This window comes from Oncorhynchus keta, chromosome 29 (genome assembly GCF_023373465.1).
Source record: "Oncorhynchus keta strain PuntledgeMale-10-30-2019 chromosome 29, Oket_V2, whole genome shotgun sequence".
NCBI lineage: Eukaryota > Metazoa > Chordata > Actinopteri > Salmoniformes > Salmonidae > Oncorhynchus > Oncorhynchus keta.
The window spans coordinates 36280099-36301017 of record NC_068449.1 but is presented as its reverse complement, the minus strand read 5'-3'; the positions used below and the strand labels follow the sequence as shown (position 1 = coordinate 36301017).

The 20919-nt window shown below is 43.6% G+C and overlaps 1 protein-coding gene across 1 annotated transcript in view; it reads right to left on the bottom strand.

Annotated features, from left to right (window-relative positions):
- Positions 1-20919, bottom strand: part of slc25a21 (solute carrier family 25 member 21) — an 86662-nt gene that overhangs the window by 28516 nt on the left and 37227 nt on the right. Inside the window, exon 3 of the mRNA XM_052485223.1 lies at positions 17391-17474. Coding sequence (XP_052341183.1) covers positions 17391-17474 — 84 coding nt within the window. The remainder of the gene's footprint in view (positions 1-17390; positions 17475-20919) is intronic.

The following is a 20919-nucleotide window of genomic DNA, read 5'->3' as shown; positions in this document are numbered from 1 at the left end:
TCAAGTCTCCGTATAAATGCACCTGCACTGTGATAGTCTCATAGGTCCGTTAAAAGCGCAGAGAGCATCATGAAGAACAAGGAACACACCAGGCAGGTCCGAGATACTGTTGTGAAGAAGTTTAAAGCTGGATTTGGATACAAAAAGATTTCCCAAGCTTTAAACATCCCAAGGAGCCCTGTGCAAGCGATAATATTGAAATGGAAGGAGTATCAGACCACTGCAAATCTACCAAGACCTGGCCGTCCCTCTAAACTTTCAGCTCATACAAGGAGAAGACTGATCAGAGATGCAGCCAAGAGGCCCATGATCACTCTGGATGAACTGCAGAGATCTACAGCTGGGAGACTCTGTCCATATGACAACAATCAGTCGTATATTGCACAAATCTGGCCTTTATGGAAGAGTGGCAAGAAGAAAGCCATTTCTTAAAGATATCCATAAAAAGTGTTGTTTAAAGTTTGCCACAAGCCACCTGGGAGACACACCAAACATGTGGAAGAAGGTGCTCTGGTCAGATGAAACCAAAATGTAACTTTTTGGCAACAATGCAAAACGTTATGTTTGGCGTAAAAGCAACACAGCTCATCACCCTGAACACACCATCCCCACTGTCAAACATGGTGGTGGCAGCATCATGCTTTGGGCCTGCTTTTCTTCAGCAGGGACAGGGAAGATGGTTAAAATTGATGGGAAGATGGATGGAGCCAAATACAGGACCATTCTGGAAGAAAACCTGATGGAGTCTGCAAAAGACCTGAGACTGGGACGGAGATTTGTCTTCCAACAAGACAATGATCCAAAACATAAAGCAAAATCTACAATGGAATGGTTAAAAAATAAACATATCCAGGTGTTAGAATGGCCAAGTCAAAGTCCAGACCTGAATCCAATCGAGAATCTGTGGAAAGAACTGAAAACTGCTGTTCACAAATGCTCTCCATCCAACTTCACTGAGCTCGAGCAGTTTTGCAAGGAGGAATGGGAAAAATGTCAGTCTCTCGATGTGCAAAACTGATAGAGACATACCCCAAGCTGTAATCGCAGCAAAAGGTGGCTCTACAAAGAAAAGTTTGAGATAGCCAATAAATGTCGTTCCACTTCATGATTGTGTCCCACTTGTTGTTGATTCTTCACAAAAAAATACAGTTTCATATCTTTATGTTTGAAGCCTGAAATGTGGCAAAAGGTCACAAAGTTCAAGGGGGCCGAATACTTTCGCAAGGCACCGTACACCTTATAAATGCCTCACGAGCTTAGTTCAACTGTCACATCAGAACCCAAAATATAAGCTTGTTTTACTCCAATGTCTGTAAACATTGTAAATGTAAACAAACACTGTTTAGCCTCAAAACACAGTTAAAAAGATAATTGTGATCGTGAACGTTCAGTCCTTGCATCCATAGCTCAGTTGATGAATTTGAGAGTGGTTACATTTCTCCATTCCCGTCCCTCAGCTTTTCACCAGTTTGTTATTGTTTCAACAGTGGATTGGCTTTTTAAGTGAAATATAGTATTATTGTCCTCTTTAGGGATAACAATATATAGAGTTGCTTCCTAAAATGAAGTGCTGGTTTAGGTACGCTAAAAGTGACCTCAGTCAGTTGTCTGATAAGCAAATAAACTGTGCAATCTAGTTATACAAACGTGAACCTGACACCAGTCTTCGTTACAATGCTGCACTGGAAGCCAATCTTACCTATTTAATTGCTGGGATGATAAACCCTATTCATTCAAGCAGACACTCCACTCAGACTCACTATTGTAACATTCATCCTATCTGAGGTTTGCAGTGAAATCTGTTTCTTGGAATGGAAACAAAAGTTCCACAGAAGATATCCACTTATGCAATCCTTTTGTGACAGTCAGCCACATTTGCCCATCTTGATGACTTGAAGTAGATAAACCACGTGCACATTTGCATTGCTGAAGGACCGCCATTGTCTTTTAATAGCTCTAAGGCATGTATGTATGATCATTATGCGTGAAATAGTAGTTGGTGTGAAACCTGCATAAACAACTAGAGGAAGTACAGTTACCATCACCTGTACCAACCATGATGTTATGACCTCTGTGATACCGGGATAGTCTTTAATAAAACCTCAGGTGTTGATGGAATAGAGTGTGTGTGTGTGTCTCCCCCTCCCTCATTTGAATGTGTGTGTTTTCAGAATGAGCTGTGGTTCAGTTTGACAGACAAAGTAGACCGCCCTGTTCTGCTCTAGGGGTACTATCACTAGCTAAATCTCTAGTTTCTGAAACCATAACATTGACACCTGTAGCCAAAAAACCCTGATAACATCTCTGAGGGTTGTCTTCCGAGGCGTGTTTCCACAATAGAGAAGCAAGGGTTCCTATACCATCAGTCACGCTGGCTACACCGCCCTGTCCTCCCTGTCCACACGCATACATGTGTTCTATATCCATACACCCTACACTCTAAGACATACACATTCCGTAGGCTATATCCTCTCCCTCTTATAAATCTGGGTCGAAATGGATGGCTGTTTAGTAGGGTTGTTTGGCAACACTTAAAACCGACAGGTACAAAGCTTAATAACTTTGGAACTGCTCAAAATGGCGGTTATTTAGTCAGGATCATTACGAGATGACAATACGACATTACGAGGGAGGGAAACATGCCCGTGACAAGTCTCACAAAGCCGTGTAAAGCCCATAATAAAGGGTTACACTTGTCATCCGTAGTAAAATGTTACCAATTGTTTCACATAGACAGAAGGACGGAAGATCCTGGTCTGGTGTCTTGTTTGTCCATGCAAATGTCAACCACAGATTTCCCGGGTGTGGTCAGTCGACATAGCCACCAGGTGAGAAAGGAGGACTGACATTTGTTACAGACAAACTCAGAGCTTATATGACCGAGGTTCATTTGAATCCTGATTTGATTTTAAATGTAAAATACACACTAAGTCCCTTTTTGGCTTTCCTAAACAAATCTTCTCCCACGGATACGGAGGCTACTGTGGGCCCAGCTGGCCAGTGTGTGTGTGTGTGTGTGTGTGACAGAGAGCGTATATAGTCAGTGGTTAGTCTTAGATTTTCATAAAACTTAACCTTCCTAAACCCATAGCATCCATCTGTTTTAAATGCTCAAAATGACAACACAAAGCGAGAAACAAGTCAAATCAGGTAATGGAGCCGTAACATGACAAACAAGACGAGATGAACAAGGTAAGTGTGCTCATGAATTCAATTGAAATATGGCAATGCGATAAATCTCGTCGACAACAACAAGTATTTGTGGTTGAGAGACCCTTGAATCATGTGTTGAATAGGTCAATGTTGCTCTGGTTCGGTCTCACACCTGCTGTTACCATGAGAAATAGGAGGGTCACAAGCAGGACATTCTCTCCCTCTTCAACAACCGGTAAACAACCTGCATGCTTCATCTGCAAATATTGCTGTTTCCCCAGTGACTGTTGTAACCTTGACATTGCCTGGAAGAGAAACCCAAGGGAGCACAAATAAGACTCAAGGCACACCGGTCAGGTTACGTTACAAAAACACGGTTCTTCTAGAGGTCATCGACAACTAAATCGGACACAACCACTAAACACACCGACTGTTCATATGAAACTCCTGAATTGCATAGACCTGGGTTCAACTACTATTTGAAATCGTACAAATACTTTGAGTGTTTGGTTTGAGACTGCCTGGAGGGCCCCTGATGTGTGCGGTTTACATGATTTTTTTTTTTTTGGGGGGTTGATTGCGCCTGGCAAGCACAATCAAGCCCAACTAAAGTAAATGAAGAAGAGGAGGAGGTAGAACAGAGAAGCAGGAAGGTGATTTGGTTCTGCTGGGCAACCTGAGGGGAGTGAGAAGGAGGAGGATAATCAGGGCTTCTGGAGGTGGTTAACCCACAGGACTTTAAAAAGCCCCTAATGCAGGGTGACGCAGCTATGAATCGAGCTGGGGGCTGATAATATAGTGGCTAACGGAGAGAGGGGCGGGCTGAGAATATACTGGCTGGCTGGTTGAAAGGCTGTTTGAATCGGAAGGCTGAGAATATACTGTCTGAGAGAGAGAGAGAGAGAGAGAGTCTGTTATAACGTGAAGGCTGAAAATATACTGGCTGGTTTTTTGTTGTTGTTCGGCTCCAGACACAACCACTTAGCAGATGAATGAAGCATGCTCCCTGCTCCCGCACTCAGCCGAACGACGTGGCGCCACACAACGAAGCAAGATGAGTGCCGCGGAGGCATTTCACACAGCCGTACCAGTCACAACCACTTGCATATACACACACACACACACACACACACACACACACACACACACACACACACACACACACACACACACACACACACACACACACACACACACACACACACACACACACACACACACACACACACACACACACACACACACACACACACACACACACACACACGGAACAGATAAAAAATTTTACGGAAACGGACAATTACTTCATTAAAAAAAAAAAAATTTAACACAGTCATCACTTAGTAAATGTAGCTACAGTATCTCTATGCTAAAAGTGATACCTTTAATGTGCAACTTCCCTTTTCTCTTTACAACATCCTTTATTCCTCCACTATCAATATCAAAACCAAGGAAGTGTTTTAGGAACTAAGTTACAGATGGGAAGACTTTCATTTCTTTGCTTTCCTTTTTCAGCTTAACTGCCAAGCTTGTGCTGAGGGTTTCAAGTTACTCCTCCACAGCCTGAGACTGACAGACAGAGAGACAGAGTGTTAACTCGGTGTTAGCTCAGTACTGGCCTGAACCGACAAGAGACGTTTATTTTTAATAATAATTCCACAACAGTGGAGCCCTGGTAGTATTTGTATAAATTATAACTAAGTGGTTAGGTCTGGAGATGATCTTGGTACTAGCTACTGGAGAGTGATTACAGACTCAGCTAACATATACTAACACTGATAATTGGTCTATAGAGGAGAGAGAGAGAAGAGCTGTTTTCCATGGGGATAATATGCAGCTGCTGAAGATAAGCACATGAAATACTGTAATATATTCTATATAAATACTGTAACAGTTACAGAGTATTATTGAAGACCCCACAGACTATTTTCCCATAGAGAAGAGAGAAAAGTCAAAGAAGAGAAGAGAAAAAGGACACCAAAAAAAAGAGAGAAAAGAGACAACAATCATTTGGTTGGTGCTTATATTAGTCGTATTTCACACATGCACAAGTGTATGAACACACGTGTGAATTTGATTTTTTATTTTTGTGTGCATATCTCCCCGAGACCCTCGGAGAGTGTGGTCACGGCAGATTTTTCACCTTGTCGGCTTGGGGATTTGACCTAGCGACCTTTCGTGTTACCGGCCCAACTCGCTAACCACTAGGCTAAACCTATAGCTCATCGATCGAGGTTGCGCAACCAATAATTCATAATTGTAGAGAATTCGGGGGGGGGGGTCATTTTCAACCCAAAAATGTCAGACTCGCCGAAGCCGACATCCAATCATGACACGGGTTGCTGTATTTAGCTTCTGAATCAAAATCTGTTCGCAGAACATTTTAATTCAGAGTGAATTAAGAGGAAGGGAAGAATACTGTTGACTAATAGCATACATCCAGTGGCATGTATTCATTGCAAAGGGAAACCAGGCTTCCCCAAATAATTACCTAGGAAAAAAAAACCATACAAAATAATGAATATATTTTGTCTCGCAGTGTTTCATAAATGTCTTTCAATTCACAAGAATTTTTTTTCAACCCAAAAAATGTCAGATTTCGCCGAAGCCGACATCCAATCATGACACGGGTTGCTGTATTTAGCTTCTGATTTTTTTTACCGTCAAAATCTGTTCGCAGAACATTTTAATTCAGAGTGAATTAAGAGGAAGGGAAGAATACTGTTGACTAATAGCATACATCCAGTGGCATGTATTCATGGTTGCAAAGGGAAACCAGGCTTCCCCAAATAATTACCTAGGAAAAAAAAAACATACAAAATAATGAATATATTTTGTCTCGCAGTGTTTCATAAATGTCTTTCAATTCACAAGAGGCTGAATGCATCTCACCGGAGGAAGCATCCAAGCGAACGAAACAGCGCCCCTCTGTCTCTGTATGTGTAGCCCATCGATGCTGTCTGGTCAGAAAAAGAGTATGACATTGTTGCTGCCCGTAGCATTGAATGCAAGGAAAGCTAGTGAGCACTTGGCTTCTCTTGATAAAAAAAATAAAAATAAAAAAAGTGCCGAAAACAATTGGAGGTAACGTTGGTCCTGGTGCACCAAAAAAAAAAGTGTTGGATTTGGCTTCACACCAATCACATCACCTTAGAAGCCCAACGTCATTGTTGCATCTCCTTGTGTCGTTGTCCTCCGGTGGCTAGTTAGCTTGTGGTTTTACTTAATTCTCCGTAATGGTATTCTGATCCAATCATTAATTTGTACATTGTTGTGCCCCTGGCCTGAGAGGATGGAAGTTCAATAAGTAGCTAGATGAAGATGTAATGTTATCTAGCTGGACTGGCGCATCGTTGCCCATGAAAGGAAGTTAGGCTAGAGAGCAAGCATTTTAGCCAGGTAGACTAGGACAACAAAAACTAAAAGCGTGTATGACAGAGTCATAGACCGTTTCGTCAACATGAAAGAGAGAAGAACGGCATTGGCATTTCTCTACAAGTAGGGTGAGTCAACATGTTTTTTATACTTGCACCCACCCAGAGAAATCAGTGCCATGGACAGCCACATCATATTTAGTTCACGTTGATTGGACTAAATCGTTTTTGGTATCTTTTAGTGATGAAATAAAGGTGTGGTTGAATTTATTCTGCCTTCCATGCTGACCACAATGCGAGCGCTGCAAAATAAATTTAAACATACATGTTATTCAATTATTGCACCCACACTGCTCTAGCTCCAACGAGCATCTGCGTTGCCAAGGGCTAAAATAGAAGTCACTTCTATTTGTGGCGCAGAACACGATGCAAATCCTGCATCTCCCATGTCCTCATTGGTTTATAGAAGCAGATACACACGTGCCATCTCCTCATTGGTTATACCCACGTGGGTGATTGAAATATGAACTGAGTTTGGTCGGTCGTCGTGGTAACTATGACAGTTAGATGCCAATCGCCATTTAAAGTCCAAAGAAGAAAAAGCCTGGAAGGAGGAGATATGACTAGAAACGGTTCGGTTAACCGTTTTATGTGTGGATTAATTGTCGGGGTAGAGGACCTTGTGTATTTCAGGTAAAATAGCAACTCAACATTTATATCCCAGGACAAAATAGTTAGCTAGCTAAATTGCCATAAATGTTTAATGCTTTTCGACCTGTCCCCAAATTAATATAATTGGTTCCGTCTGTTTTGATATATTAACCTGCGTAAATGCGATCACATTTGGTGTGGGGAAAAAAAAAATCTATTTGCGCATGATGACGTGAGGGCGGGTTGTGTACGGTGTCAGGCCTATATATCAGTGTCAAGGCATATGAACTAACATGTTATAGAACAAACAACGCAATTATCACAACACATAGGTTGTAATACGGAAGGAAAAAAATTCAGGCTTGGCTTCCCCAGTGATTTTACACACGCACCGCTACTGCCTAAATCAATGAAAAATTAGGCTGTATAAGCTTGAAAAAGAGTAATACATTTAAACACCATAGAGGGAGAAACAATTAAACACAAATAATTACAATTATATATTTAGTTGAAGTCGGAAGTTTACATACACTTAGGTTGGAGTCATTAAAACTCGTTTTTCAACCACTCCACAGGCAAGTCGGTTAGGACATCTACTTTGTGCATGACCCAAGTCATTTTCCCAACAATTGTTTACAGACAGATTATTTCACTTATAATTCACTGTGTCACAATTCCAGTGGGTCAGAAGTTTACATACACGTCATGGCTTTAGAAGCTTCTGATAAGCTAATTGACATCATTTGAGTCAATTGGAGGTGTACCTGTGGATGTATTTCAAGGCCCACCTTCAAACTCACGGACTCTGCTTGACATCATGGGAAAATCAAAAGATATCAGCCAAGACCTCAGAAAAAACATTGTTTTTAAAAAACTTCCACAAGTTTGGTTCATCCTTGGGAGCAATTTCCAAACGCCTGAAGGTACCACATTCATCTGTACAAACAATGGTACGCAAGTATAAACACCATGAGACCACGGAGTCATCATACTGCTCAGGAAGGAGACATGTTCTGTCTCCTAGAGATGAACGTACTTTGGTGCGAAAAGTGCAAATCAATCCCAGAACAACAGAAAAGGACCTTGTGAAGATGCTGGAGGAAACAGGTACAAAAGTATTTATATCCCCAGTAAAACGAGTCCTATATCGACATAACCTGAAAGGCTGCTCAGCAAGGAAGAAGCCACTGCTCCAAAACTGCCATAAAAAAGCCAGACTACGGTTTGCAACTGCACATGGGGACAAAGATCGTACTTTTTGGAGAAATATCCTCTGGTCGGGTGAAACAAAAATAGAACTGTTTGGCCATAATGACCATCGTTATGTTTGAAGGAACACCATCCCAACCGTGAAGCACAGGGGTGGAAGCATCATATTGTTGGGGTGATTTGCTACAGGAGGGACTGGTGCACTTCACAAAATAGATGGCATCATGAGGAAAGACAATTATGTGGATATATTGAAGCAACATCTCAAGACATCAGTCAGGAAGTTAAATCTTGGTCACAAATGGGTCTTCCAAATGGACAATGACCATAAGCATACTTCCAAAGTTGTGGCAAAATGGCTTAAGGACAACAAAGTCAGGGTATTGGAGTGGCCATCACAAAGCCCTGACCTCAATCCTATAGAACATTTGTGGGCAGATCTGAAAAAGCATGTGTGAGCAAGGAGGTCTACAAACCTGACTCAGGTACACCAGCCATGTCAGGGGGAATCGGCCAAAATTCACCCAACATATTGTGGGAAGCTTGTGAAAGGCTACCCAAAACATTTGACCCAAGTTAAACAATTTAAAGGCAATGCTACAAAATACTAATTTAGTAAATGTTAACTTCTGACCCACTGGGAATGTGATGAAAAAAATGAAAGCTGAAATAAATCATTCTCTCTACTATTATTCTGACATTTTACATTCTTAAAATGAAGTGGTGATCCTAACTGACCTAAGACGGGGAATTTTTACAAGGATTAAATGTCAGGAATTGTGAAAAACTGAGTTTAAATGTATTCGGCTAAGGTGCATGTAAACTTCCGACTTCCAACTGTATTTAGCTGAAAATGCAGATAGACTGATCGCTGGTTCCATCAGAATAGGCCTAGAATGCCAAGCCTGTAAGGAACAGAGGACAGCAGGTTGACTGAGAAATATCAGACCACAGGTGGGGAGGACAGAGGCCCATGTGGTGGAGTAGCATGTGCAGGAGCCGAGGACAGCAGGCTGACTGATGCGGGTAGGGGTGTGGGACTGGATGCTGGCAGAAAGTCAACTTAATTGCATGTTGTTGTTTTTTGCGTCACTCCTAGCTGGCTGAGAGGCATCAATGCCACCAAATACCCAGCACACCAGTAATATCTTCAACCACCAACTTGAAGGCCTGTTTTTCTGTAATGACTGAACTGCATCTCCTGCTGCCCAGCAGGTGTGTTCCCTGCTCAATGGGATGCCATCTCTGAGCGGTATATCCGGAGACACAGCACTGGTGCATTCCCTTTTTACACCCCTGTCTCCTGAAATGCCAAGAATCCTTTCTGTAAAAATCGAATCAAATCAAATCAAAAATGCCATCAAAATCGAAGTTTATAAAACCTCTACACAGGATACAGTGGGGGTGTAAATGGTGCGATATAATGACATGCCTACCTGCAAGCTGCCTCTCAACGGTGAAATATCAGAGCATAGAGCACACAAGTAACACCAGTAACACAATAAGGTGAGTGGTAAACACATATTTAAAAGTATAAAAGTAGGAGTAAAACTAGCAGTAACGTATGTACTATGAAATGTGCTATGTCATCAAATGGTTATTTACAAGTCGATACAGTGAAGTATAAATAAATAGTAATACAGACACATACTCACACACACACACACACACACACACACACACACACACACACACACACACACACACACACACACACACACACACACACACACACACACACACACACACACACACACGCGCATGCATGCATGCACACGAGCGCGAGCGCACACACCATAGTGACCTCAAAGCTCATCACTAAGCTAAAGAACCGGGGACTAAATCCGAACTATTTTGTAGTGACTGCTGCTACTTGCTGTTTATTATCTATGCATAGTCACTTCTCCCGTACATATGTGTACATATCACCTCAAATAACCTGTAACCCCGCACATTGACTCAGTACCGGTACCCCCTGTGTATAGCCTCATTATTGTTATTTTATTGTGTTACTTTTTAAACTTGAGTATATTTAGCAAATATTTTCTTAACTCTTATTTTTCTTAAAATTGCATCGTTGGTTAAGGGCTTGTAAGTAAGCATTTCATTGTCAGGACTGCACCTGTTGTATTTGGCGCATGTGACAAATACAAATTTGATTGGAATTTATCTGATACACACACATGCACAGTAGCAGGGTTGGTGGGCTGTTAGCCAGCAAAGAAGTTCCCCAACTGTCATCAGGCAGCCTCTTGGAATGCGCGCGCGCGCACGCACACGCACACGCACACACACACACACACACACACACACACACACACACACACACACACACACACACACACACACACACACACACACACACACACACACACACACACACAAACACACACACATCAATTTTATATCCACAATAAAGCTGTCGTCTGTCCATAAACAGGCTGAGTGGCACACACTTTCACCTGGCTCTGTGCACTGTCTCTGTCTCACGGCCCTGTCACAGGACCAGAGGGAGGGAGAAAAACACTTTCACCAGAGAGAGAGAGAGGAGAGAAAAACACATTCCCCAGAGAAAGAGAGAAAGAGAGAGAGACACTTTTACCAGAGAAAGAGCGAGAGACACTTTTACCAGAGAGAGCGAGAGAGAGACTTTTACCAGAGAAAGAGAGAAAGAGCGAGAGAGACACTTTTACCAGAGAAAGAGAGAAAGAGCGAGAGAGACACTTACCAGAGAAAGAGAGGGAGACACTTTTACCAGAGAAAGAGAGAGAGAGACACTTTTACCAGAGAAAGAGAGAAAGAGCGAGAGAGACACTTTTACCAGAGAAAGAGAGAGAAAGAGACACTTTTACCAGAGAAAGAGAGAAAAAGAGCGAGAGAGACACTTTACCAGAGAAAGAGAGAGAGAGACACTTTTACCAGAGAAAGAGAGAGAGAGAGAGACACTTTTACCAGATAAAGAGAGAAAGAGAGAGAGAGACACTTTTACCAGAGAAAAGAGAGAGAGACACTTTTACCAGAGAAAGAGAGAGACAGAGAGACACTTTTACCAGAGAGCGAGAGAGACACTTTTACCAGAGAAAGAGAGAGAGAGAGACACTTTTACCAGAGAAAGAGAGGTACACTTTTACCAGAGAAAGAGAGAAAGAGAGAGAGAGAGAGAGACACACTTTTACCAGAGAAGAGAGAGACACTTTACCAGAGAAAGAGAGAGAGAGACACTTTTACCAGAGAGAGAGAGAGAGAGACTTTACCAGAGAAAAGAGAAAGAGAGAGAGAGACACTTTTACCAGAGAGAGAGAGAGAGACACTTTTACCAGAGAAAGAGAGAAAGAGCGAGAGAGACACTTACCAGAGAAAGAGAGGGAGACACTTTTACCAGAGAAAGAGAGAGAGAGACACTTTTACCAGAGAAAGAGAGAAAGAGCGAGAGAGACACTTTTACCAGAGAAAGAGAGAGAAAGAGACACTTTTACCAGAGAAAGAGAGAAAGAGCGAGAGAGACACTTACCAGAGAAAGAGAGAGAGAGAGACACTTTTACCAGAGAAAGAGAGAGACACTTTTACCAGATAAAGAGAGAAAGAGCGAGAGAGACACTTTTACCAGAGAAAGAGAGAGAGAGAGAGAGAGACACTTTTACCAGAGAAAGAGAGAGAGAGAGAGAGAGAGACTTTTACCAGAGAAAGAGAGAAAGAGCGAGAGACACTTTTACCAGAGAAAGAGAGAGAGACTTTTAGAGAGAGAGAGAGAGAGAGAGAGAGAGAGAGAGAGACTTTTACCAGAGAAAGAGAGAGAGAGAGCGAGAGAGAGACTTTTTCCAGAGAAAGAGAGAGAGAGAGACACTTTTACCAGAGAAAGAGAGAGAGAGACACTTTTACCAGAGAAAGAGAGAGAGAGACACTTTTACCAGAGAAAGAGAGAGAGAGAGAAAGAGAGAAAGAGAGAGAGACACTTTTACCAGAGAAAGAGAGAGAGAGACACTTTTACCAGAGAAAGAGAGAAAGAGAGAGAGACACTTTTACCAGAGAAAGAGAGAGAGAGAGAGACTTTTACCAGAGAAAGAGAGAGAGAGCGAGAGAGAGAGAGAGAGAGAGAGAAAGAGAGAGAGACACTTTTACCAGAGAAAGAGAGAGAGAGAGACACTTTTACCAGAGAAAGAGAGAGAGAGAGACACTTTTACCAGAGAAAGAGAGAAAGAGAGAGAGAGACACTTTTACCAGAGAAAGAGAGAAAGAGCGAGAGACACTTTTACCAGAGAAAGAGAGAGAGAGAGAGAGAGAGAGAGAGAGAGAGAGAGAGAGAGAGAGAGAGAGAGAGAGAGAGAGACACTTTTACCAGAGAAAGAGAGAGAGAGAGAGAGACACTTTTACCAGAGAAAGAGAGAGAGAGAGAGAGAGAGACACTTTTACCAGAGAAAGAGAGAGAGAGACACTTTTACCAGAGAAAGAGAGAAAGAGCGAGAGAGACACTTTTACCAGAGAAAGAGAGAGAGAGAGAGACACTTTTACCAGAGAAAGAGAGAGAAGAGAGAGAGAGAGCAGAGAAAGAGAGAAAGAGAGAGAGACACTTTTACCAGAGAAAGAGAGAAAGAGCGAGAGAGACACTTTTACCAGAGAAAGAGAGAAAGAGCGAGAGAGACACTTTTACCAGAGAAAGAGAGAGAGAGAGAGACTTTTACCAGAGAAAGAGAGAGAGAGAGAGACACTTTTACCAGAGAAAGAGAGAAAGAGAGAGAGAGACACTTACCAGAGAGAGAGAGAGAGAGAGAGAGAGAGAGAGAGAGAGAGAGAGAGAGAGAGAGAGAGAGAGACTTTTACCAGAGAAGGAGAGAGAGAGACACTTTTACCAGAGAGAGAGATAGAGAGACACTTTTACCAGAGAAAGAAAGAGAGAGAGAGACTTTTACCAGAGAAAGAAAGACTTTTACCAGAGAAAGAGAGAAAGAGCGAGAGAGACACTTTTACCAGAGAAAGAGAGAGAGAGAGACACTTTTACCAGAGAAAGAGAAAGAGAGAGAGACACTTTTACCAGAGAAAGAGAGAGACACTTTTACCAGAGAAAGAGAGAAAGAGCGAGAGAGACACTTTTACCAGAGAAAGAGAAAGAGAGAGAGAGGGAGACACTTTTACCAGAGAAAGAGAGAGAGAGAGACACTTAACAGAGAAAGAGAGAAAGAGCGAGAGAGACACTTACCAGAGAAAGAGAGAGAGACACTTTTACCAGAGAAAGAGAGAGAGCGAGATATACTTTTACCAGAGAGAGAGAGAGAGAGAGACACTTTTACCAGAGAAAGAGAGAAAGAGCGAGAGAGACACTTTTACCAGAGAAAGATACACTTTTACCAGAGAAAGAGAGAGAGAGAGAGACTTTTACCAGAGAAAGAGAGAGAGAGAGAGAGACACTTTTACCAGAGAAAGAGAGAGAGGGAGAGACACTTTTACCAGAGAAAGAGAGAGAGAGACTTTTACTAGAGAAAGAGAGAGACACTTTTACCAGAGAAAGAGAGAGAGAGACACTTTTACCAGAGAAAGAGAGAGAGAGACACTTTTACCAGAGAAAGAGAGAGAGAGAGACACTTACCAGAGAAAGAGAGACACTTTTACCAGAGAAAGAGAGAGAGAGACACTTGTACCAGAGAAAGAGAGAGAGAGAGAGACACTTTTACCAGAGAAAGAGAGAAAGAGCGAGAGAGACACTTTTACCAGAGAAAGAGAGAGAGAGAGAGAGGGAGAGAGAGACACTTTTACCAGAGAAAGAGAGAGAGAGCGACACTTTCACCAGAGGGATGGCGAGTGAGAGGAAGAAAGAAGTCCCATGCGTTGCATTAAATCTCTTCAGGTAGACTGACTTCTTCTTACTGAAAATGTAGCAAAATGGCACTCGATACCGAGCATTTACTAAATGTTGGATAACTTCCCTAATGAACAGCAGGTTGGCATTTATTGCCACGAGTCTTTTGTCCTGGAGGCAGAACTAAGTGATTTCCCCTTAGACACAGTCAAGGATTCAGACCCCTTGACTTTTTCCACATTTTGTTACGTTACAGCCTTATTCTAAAATTGATTCAATCACTTGTTTTCATCAGCAATCTACACACAATATCCCATCACGACCAAGTGAAAACAGGTCTAGACATTTTTGCAAATGTATTACAAATAATAACAGCAATACCTTATTTACATAAGTATTCGGGCCCTTTGCTATGAGACTTGAAATTGAGCTCAGGTTCAACCATCTCTGCAGCACTCCACCAATCAGGCCTTTATTGTAGAGCGGCCATAAGGAAGCCACTCCTCAGTAAAAAAGGCCCATGACAGCCCGCTTTGAATTTGCCAAAACGCACCTAAAGGATTCTCAGAACATGAGAAACAAGATTCTCTGGTCTGATGAGAGATCCATGATGAAAACTTGCTCCAGAGCGCTCAGGACCTCAGACTGGGGCGAAGGTTCACCAACAGGACAACGACCCTAAGCACACAGCCAAGACAACGCAGGAGTGGCTTCGAGACAAGTCTCTGAGTGGCCAAGCCTGAGCCCGGACTTGAACCCGATCGAACATCTCTGGAGAGACCGGAAAATAGCTGTGCAGCGAAGCTCCCCATCCAACCTGACAGAGCTTGAGAGGATCTGCAGAGAAGAATAGGAGAAACTCCCCAAATACAGGTGTTCCAAGCCTGTAGCGTCATACCTAAGAAGACACGAGGCTGTAATTGTTGCCAAAGGTGCTTCAACAAAATACAGAGAAAAGGGTCTGAATACTTATATGTAAATGTGATATTTAAGTAGTATTTTTTTATTTTTAATTTGCAAACATTTCTAAAAAACGGTTTTGCTTTGTCATTATGGGGTATTGTGTGTAGATGAATGAGTGAAAAAAAAAACGATTCAATCCATTTTAGAATAAGGCTGTAACATAACAAAATGTGGAAAAGGTCAAGGGGTCTGAATACTTTCCGGCCAGCTGCAAAGTCAACTTTGGCTATATTGAAAAATTCATGAAAACTAAAATGTACAGTCGTATGAAGAAGTTTGGGCACCCCTGACAATTTTTGGATCAGCAATTTCATTTTGATCTATCAAATAACTGATGGACACAGTAATATTTCAGTAGTGAAATGAGGTTTATTGAATTAACAGAAAATGTGCAATATGCATCAAAACTAAATTAGACAGGTGCATAAATTTGGGCACCCCAATAGAAAAATCACATCAATATTTAGTAGAGCCTCCTTTTGCTAAAATAACAGCCTCTAGACGCTTCCCATAAGCCTCTAATCATTAGAGTCTAATGAGTGTCTGGATTCTGGATGAAGGTATTTTGGACCATTCCTTCCTACAAAACATCTCCAGTTCAGTTAGGTTTTATGGCTGCCGACAGCCCGCTTCAAATCACCCCACAGATTCTCAATGATATTCAGGTCTGGGGACTGGGATGGCCATTCCAGATCATTGTACTTGTTCCTCTGCATAAATGCCCGGGTAGATTTTGAGCAGTGTTTTGGGTCGTTGTCTTGTTGAAATATCCAGCCCCGGCGTAACTTCAACTTTGTGACTGATTCTTCAACATTATTCCCAAGAATCTGCTGATATTGAGTGGAATCCATGCGACCCTCAATTTTAACAAGATTCCCAGTACCGGCACTGGCCACACAGCCCCACAGCATGATGGAACCCCCACCAAATTTCACTGTGGGTAGCAAGTGTTTTTCTTGGAACGCTGTGTTCTTTTGCCGCCATACATAACGTCCCTTGTTATGACCAAATAACTCCATCTTTGTTTCATCAGTCCACAGCACCTTATTCCAAAATGAAGCGGGCTTGTCCAAATGTGCGTTTGCATACCTCAAGCGACTCTGTTTGTGGCGTGTGTGCAGAAAAGGCTTCTTCCGCATCACTCTCCCATACAGCTTCTCCTTGTGCAAAGTGCGCTGAATTGTTGAACGATGCACAGTGACACCATCTGCAGCAGGATGATGTTGTAGGTCTTTGGAGGTGGTCTGTGGACTGTTTTTGACCGTTCGCACCATCCTTCGCCTCTCCGGTATTTTACTTGGCCTGCCACTTTTTGTATTTTTGTAGCCTTCCTCCTAAACCATAATGTTGAACAATCTTTGTTTTCAGGTCATTTGAGAGTTGTTTTGAGGCCCCCATGTTGCCACTCTTCAGAGGAGAGTCAAAGAGAACAACAACGTGCAATTGGCCACCTTATTAAGTACCTTTTCTCATGATTGGATGCACTTGTCTATGAAGTTCCAAGGCTTAATGAGCTCACCAAACCAATTGTGTGTTCCAATTAATCAGTGCTAAGTAGTTACAGGTATTCAAATCAACAGAATGACAAGGGTGCCCACATTTTTGCATAGCCTATTTTTCACATCTGATTTAATTTCATACAACTTAATATTCCTACACTAAAAATCTTTGTCTGGACAATACCCCAGTACTCAGCTTTAATTAGAAAATGAATGGCATGCCACTGTGATCATTTTCTGTGAGGACAGAGTCAATTATTATGCAGCCTCAGAGGGGTGCCCAAACGTTTTCATACGACTGTATTCAAGGTTAGGGTCAGGCATTAAGGTTAGCAGTGTGGTTAAGGTTAGTTTTAAACCCAGATCGTATGACTTTGTGGCTGTGCCGGCTAGTGACCACTCTGCAGAGCTGCCTCCAGAACAAGATTCATGACGGAAAAATGCTAACCTGCCAATGAACAGGGAAATCCAAATGCAGATCGAAAAAAAAAAAAAAGATTGAAAAACAATAACGACCATTTATACTCGAGGTCACCATCGTTTCAGTTAAACTCCCACCAGGTGCATCTTGCCATGTTACTTCGGTCTACACACTAAATAAGATAGGAACACACACACCTGTTTTTAGAGGGAAACGTGAGGGTATACATTGAATACCTCAACTGTGCCGAGCACAGGAAGAGTAGCTATGCCGGGAGCGATTACGGTTAAAACAAGGTGGACATGTCTACCGGCTGGCAGTACACTTACCCTTCGTTGCGGAAGACGGTTCTAAAGCAGTCCGCGAGGCTCTTGTAGTTGTGTGGATCACTGGTGCCTCTCTGGATCTGAAACCTGACAGACGACATCCCATTAGAACAAATGCAATACGCACCGAGTACAGCAGATATACAGCAGATATCAGGAACAGCTTTAGTCGGATCAGTGATCGGGCTGTTTCTTTGAGAAACTCGCACCTTGGAATATTGATTACATGCATGTCATAGATTGATTTCAAAAGGGGACATCATCGTCCTAGTTGTCATGGAAATGTCCACACTTATCCATTTACTCTCCTCCTTCCTCCCTCCCTCCACTCCTAACCACAGGTCCCTCCAGCCCAGAGGAGAAGTCAAACATTTACTTAACCCAGCCTATATCCAATTAGCCCCTCAACTCCCCAGGACCAGGACCAAGCTTTACGTAGCTAGCGCTGAATTCTGCTAACATGCTAGTAAGGAGCATTGTAACAGCTCCTGGGTTACGTGTAAATGTTTTAATATGATAGAAGCAGTTGATGGGATTCTGTGTTGTACTAAACACGCTGCTAAACCCCCTAATAAAGACGTCTGAGGTCTGTGTAAATCTTTTACATGTTACAACCGCTGGAGGTGAGGGGATTCAGAGAGGTGGGCGGCAGGGCTGGGGTTTTGGTGAGGGGATGGCTGAGGGCTGCAGTGCATTGGCGAGGCTGGGGGCGTGAGAGCTGTAAACAGGGGTAGGTTGGGGGCCATCAAGGCTGGGGTATTGTTGAGAGGATGGTTAGGAAGAGTTAGGGTTATACGTTACATATTTGGGGAAGAGAAGGTTGGGATGCCTTGAAATTATTTTATTTTCACTGCTGAAGGCCCTGTGGCACTCTGGACATGACTCCTGGACCAATGAAAGGATGGCACAGTGAACAGAATCACCAATCAGCACATTAACTTAACAAAAGCACCCCTGAACATTACAATTGTTATGACAAACAACTGGAAGACAGAGGAACGAAAGACAACGAGAGACAGAAGAGGGCTCAGTGACGGAGACATAGTGGAGAGGAGTCTGGGAGGAAGAAGAGAAAGAGATTCTCTCCTCGTACGGCTCTCAATGGTAGGTCATGAGGTCAGCAGTAAGTCGTCCAGGCGGGTGCCTGATGGAGCCATAAAGGGCCACGGGTCCTAACAGGGGAGGATGGGTGAGGAGGGGGAAAAGAGTAAGAAGGGGCAGAGGAGAGAAGGGGGGAGGAGGAGGAGGAGGGGGTGGGAAGAGGGAGAGGAGCAGGGCTGATGACAGGGGAGGGACGGGGCAGGGGAGGAAGAGGAGGTTGGAGAAGAGGGAGGACGGGTGAGGTTTAGTGGGGTGAGCAGACCTCATATCGCCAACACATTAACACCTTACAGGGAGAGTCCCCAAATTCCTATTTGTTGGATTCCCCAATAGCTTGTAACCCTGAGCCCAGGTTAAATCACAGCAACAAAGAGATGTCCAACACCATGTTAAAGATGAGAAGGAAAGGAGTGGAAGAAAAGGGGGCTATGGAAGAAAGGAGGGCGGTGTTGGAGGGGTGTACGGGGGAATTGGGGTGCCGTAGGGTGGGGCCAGACCCAGAAGATTTAAGACCAGTGGGGCTTGTAAACAAATTCAAATCGAGCTTAATTAAAGGCATATGAGTCCAGGGTCAAGGCTTGAAGGGGTCCTATCCCTTCGTAACCCCCGATCCCTCTCGCCTCTCTCTCTCCTATCTCTCTCTCTCAGGACCAGTTGGGTTCGGGGGGTTGGGGGAGAGGTGGAGTGAGAGAGAGAGACACACCGAGGTGGATCGGAGACAGAGATGGAGAGGTGGAGGTGGGCCGTGGTCCGGTCTCAGCCCTCTGACTCCACACCTGACCCTGGGGTCAGCTCATTTCCTCATGGCCCTTCTCTACCCTGCCATAAAACCAGGACCAAAGAGCTTGGCTCAGGGAGGGAGAGATAATGGGGAGGAAGCTACAAGCCTCAATAGGAGAGGAAGTAGTAGAGATAATGGGGAGGACGACCAGAGAGAGGAGGCCATGGCCCTGGAGGAGAAAGAAGCCTCGAGTAGAGAGGAAGAGGAGAGATGATGGGGAGGACCACAGATGGGGAGGACCAATAGAAACCAGAGGAAAGGAGAGGCGGCCTGTGGGCCCGGAGGAATAGGTAACCTCAGTGGTCTTCGTGTGGGAGGGTGTGACTACTAGTGTTGCCTTGTCTTTCACAATCAAATGTGAAGAAGTGCTGAAATGACAAATACTCCTGCATTTGCCTGCAGGAGAATATCGAGTTTGACAAGGCACGGGTTCCGTAGAGTAGATAAGCTGCTTTCTGAAGTAGACAAGGAGCTAGTTAATGTAAGCCAGACGAAACGCTGAGCCCTGAGTGTTTTGGTCGACTGGTAAAGAGAGAGATAAGCTGGCGTCAGTGAGTGACTCTGCTCTGGCGGATCCTCTCGGCCTTGGATCCTTGGAGCCGGGAGCAGCCGCCTTGGCGTCGTAAACTCAGCAGACAGACAGACAGACAGAACAGGAACCAGAGGAAAGCCCAGGGGCTCCTTTAAAACATCACACTCCCAGCGTCCTTCTCTCCCTCCCTCTCTTCCCGGGCCAGAACCGGACGAGATGTACTCAGAGGTGATGAGATGGGGGAGTTCATCGACAGTCACTTCCCCTCTCTACTCCCCTCCTCTGACAGTAGTCAACTCTCCACTCCCAAGACCCCATCCCCCCCTCTCCACTCTTCCTGGCCCTGGCCCAGTTTTACAAGCCCTGGGAGCTTCACCATGAGACTGGCCAGGTGAGGGGGTAAGGGGGTGAAGGCCAGGGTGGATTGGTGCTTCTGTGAGCCTATAGACTGGGGAATAGCATTCAGGGTTAAATAATCCTTCACCCCAACCACCTGACCCCAACCCCCCTATAAAAGACACAGATCCTAGGCCTGCGTCTCATATGGCACCCTTGTCCCTTTACAGTGCACTAGTTTTGAACAGAGCCCATCGGGGCCTATATAGGCAGAAGCAGCAGTGTTTCAGGGCCAAACAGGGCAACATGGATGGACCAGGGGCTGTGTCCCCCAATGTACCCCAGAGGTAATGGGGACCGGGGCAACCAATGAATTTCTATATACAGTGGGGCAAAAAAGTATTTATAGTCAGCCACCAATTGTGCAAGTTCTCCCACTTAAAAAGATGAGAGAGGCATGTAATTTTCATCATAGGTACACTTCAACTATGACAGACAAAATGAGATGAAAACAAATCCAGAAAATCACATTGTAGGATTATTAATGAATTTATTTGCAAATTATGGTGGAAAATAAGTATTTGGTCAATAACAAAAATGTATCTCAAAACTTTGTTATATACCCTTTGTTGGCAATGACAGAGGTAAAATGTTTTCTGTAAGTCTTCACAAGGTTTTCACACACTGTTGCTGGCATTTTGGCCCAGATCTCCTATAGAGCAGTGATGTTTTGGGGCTGTTGCTGGGCAACATGGACTTTCAACTCCCTCCAAAGATTTTCT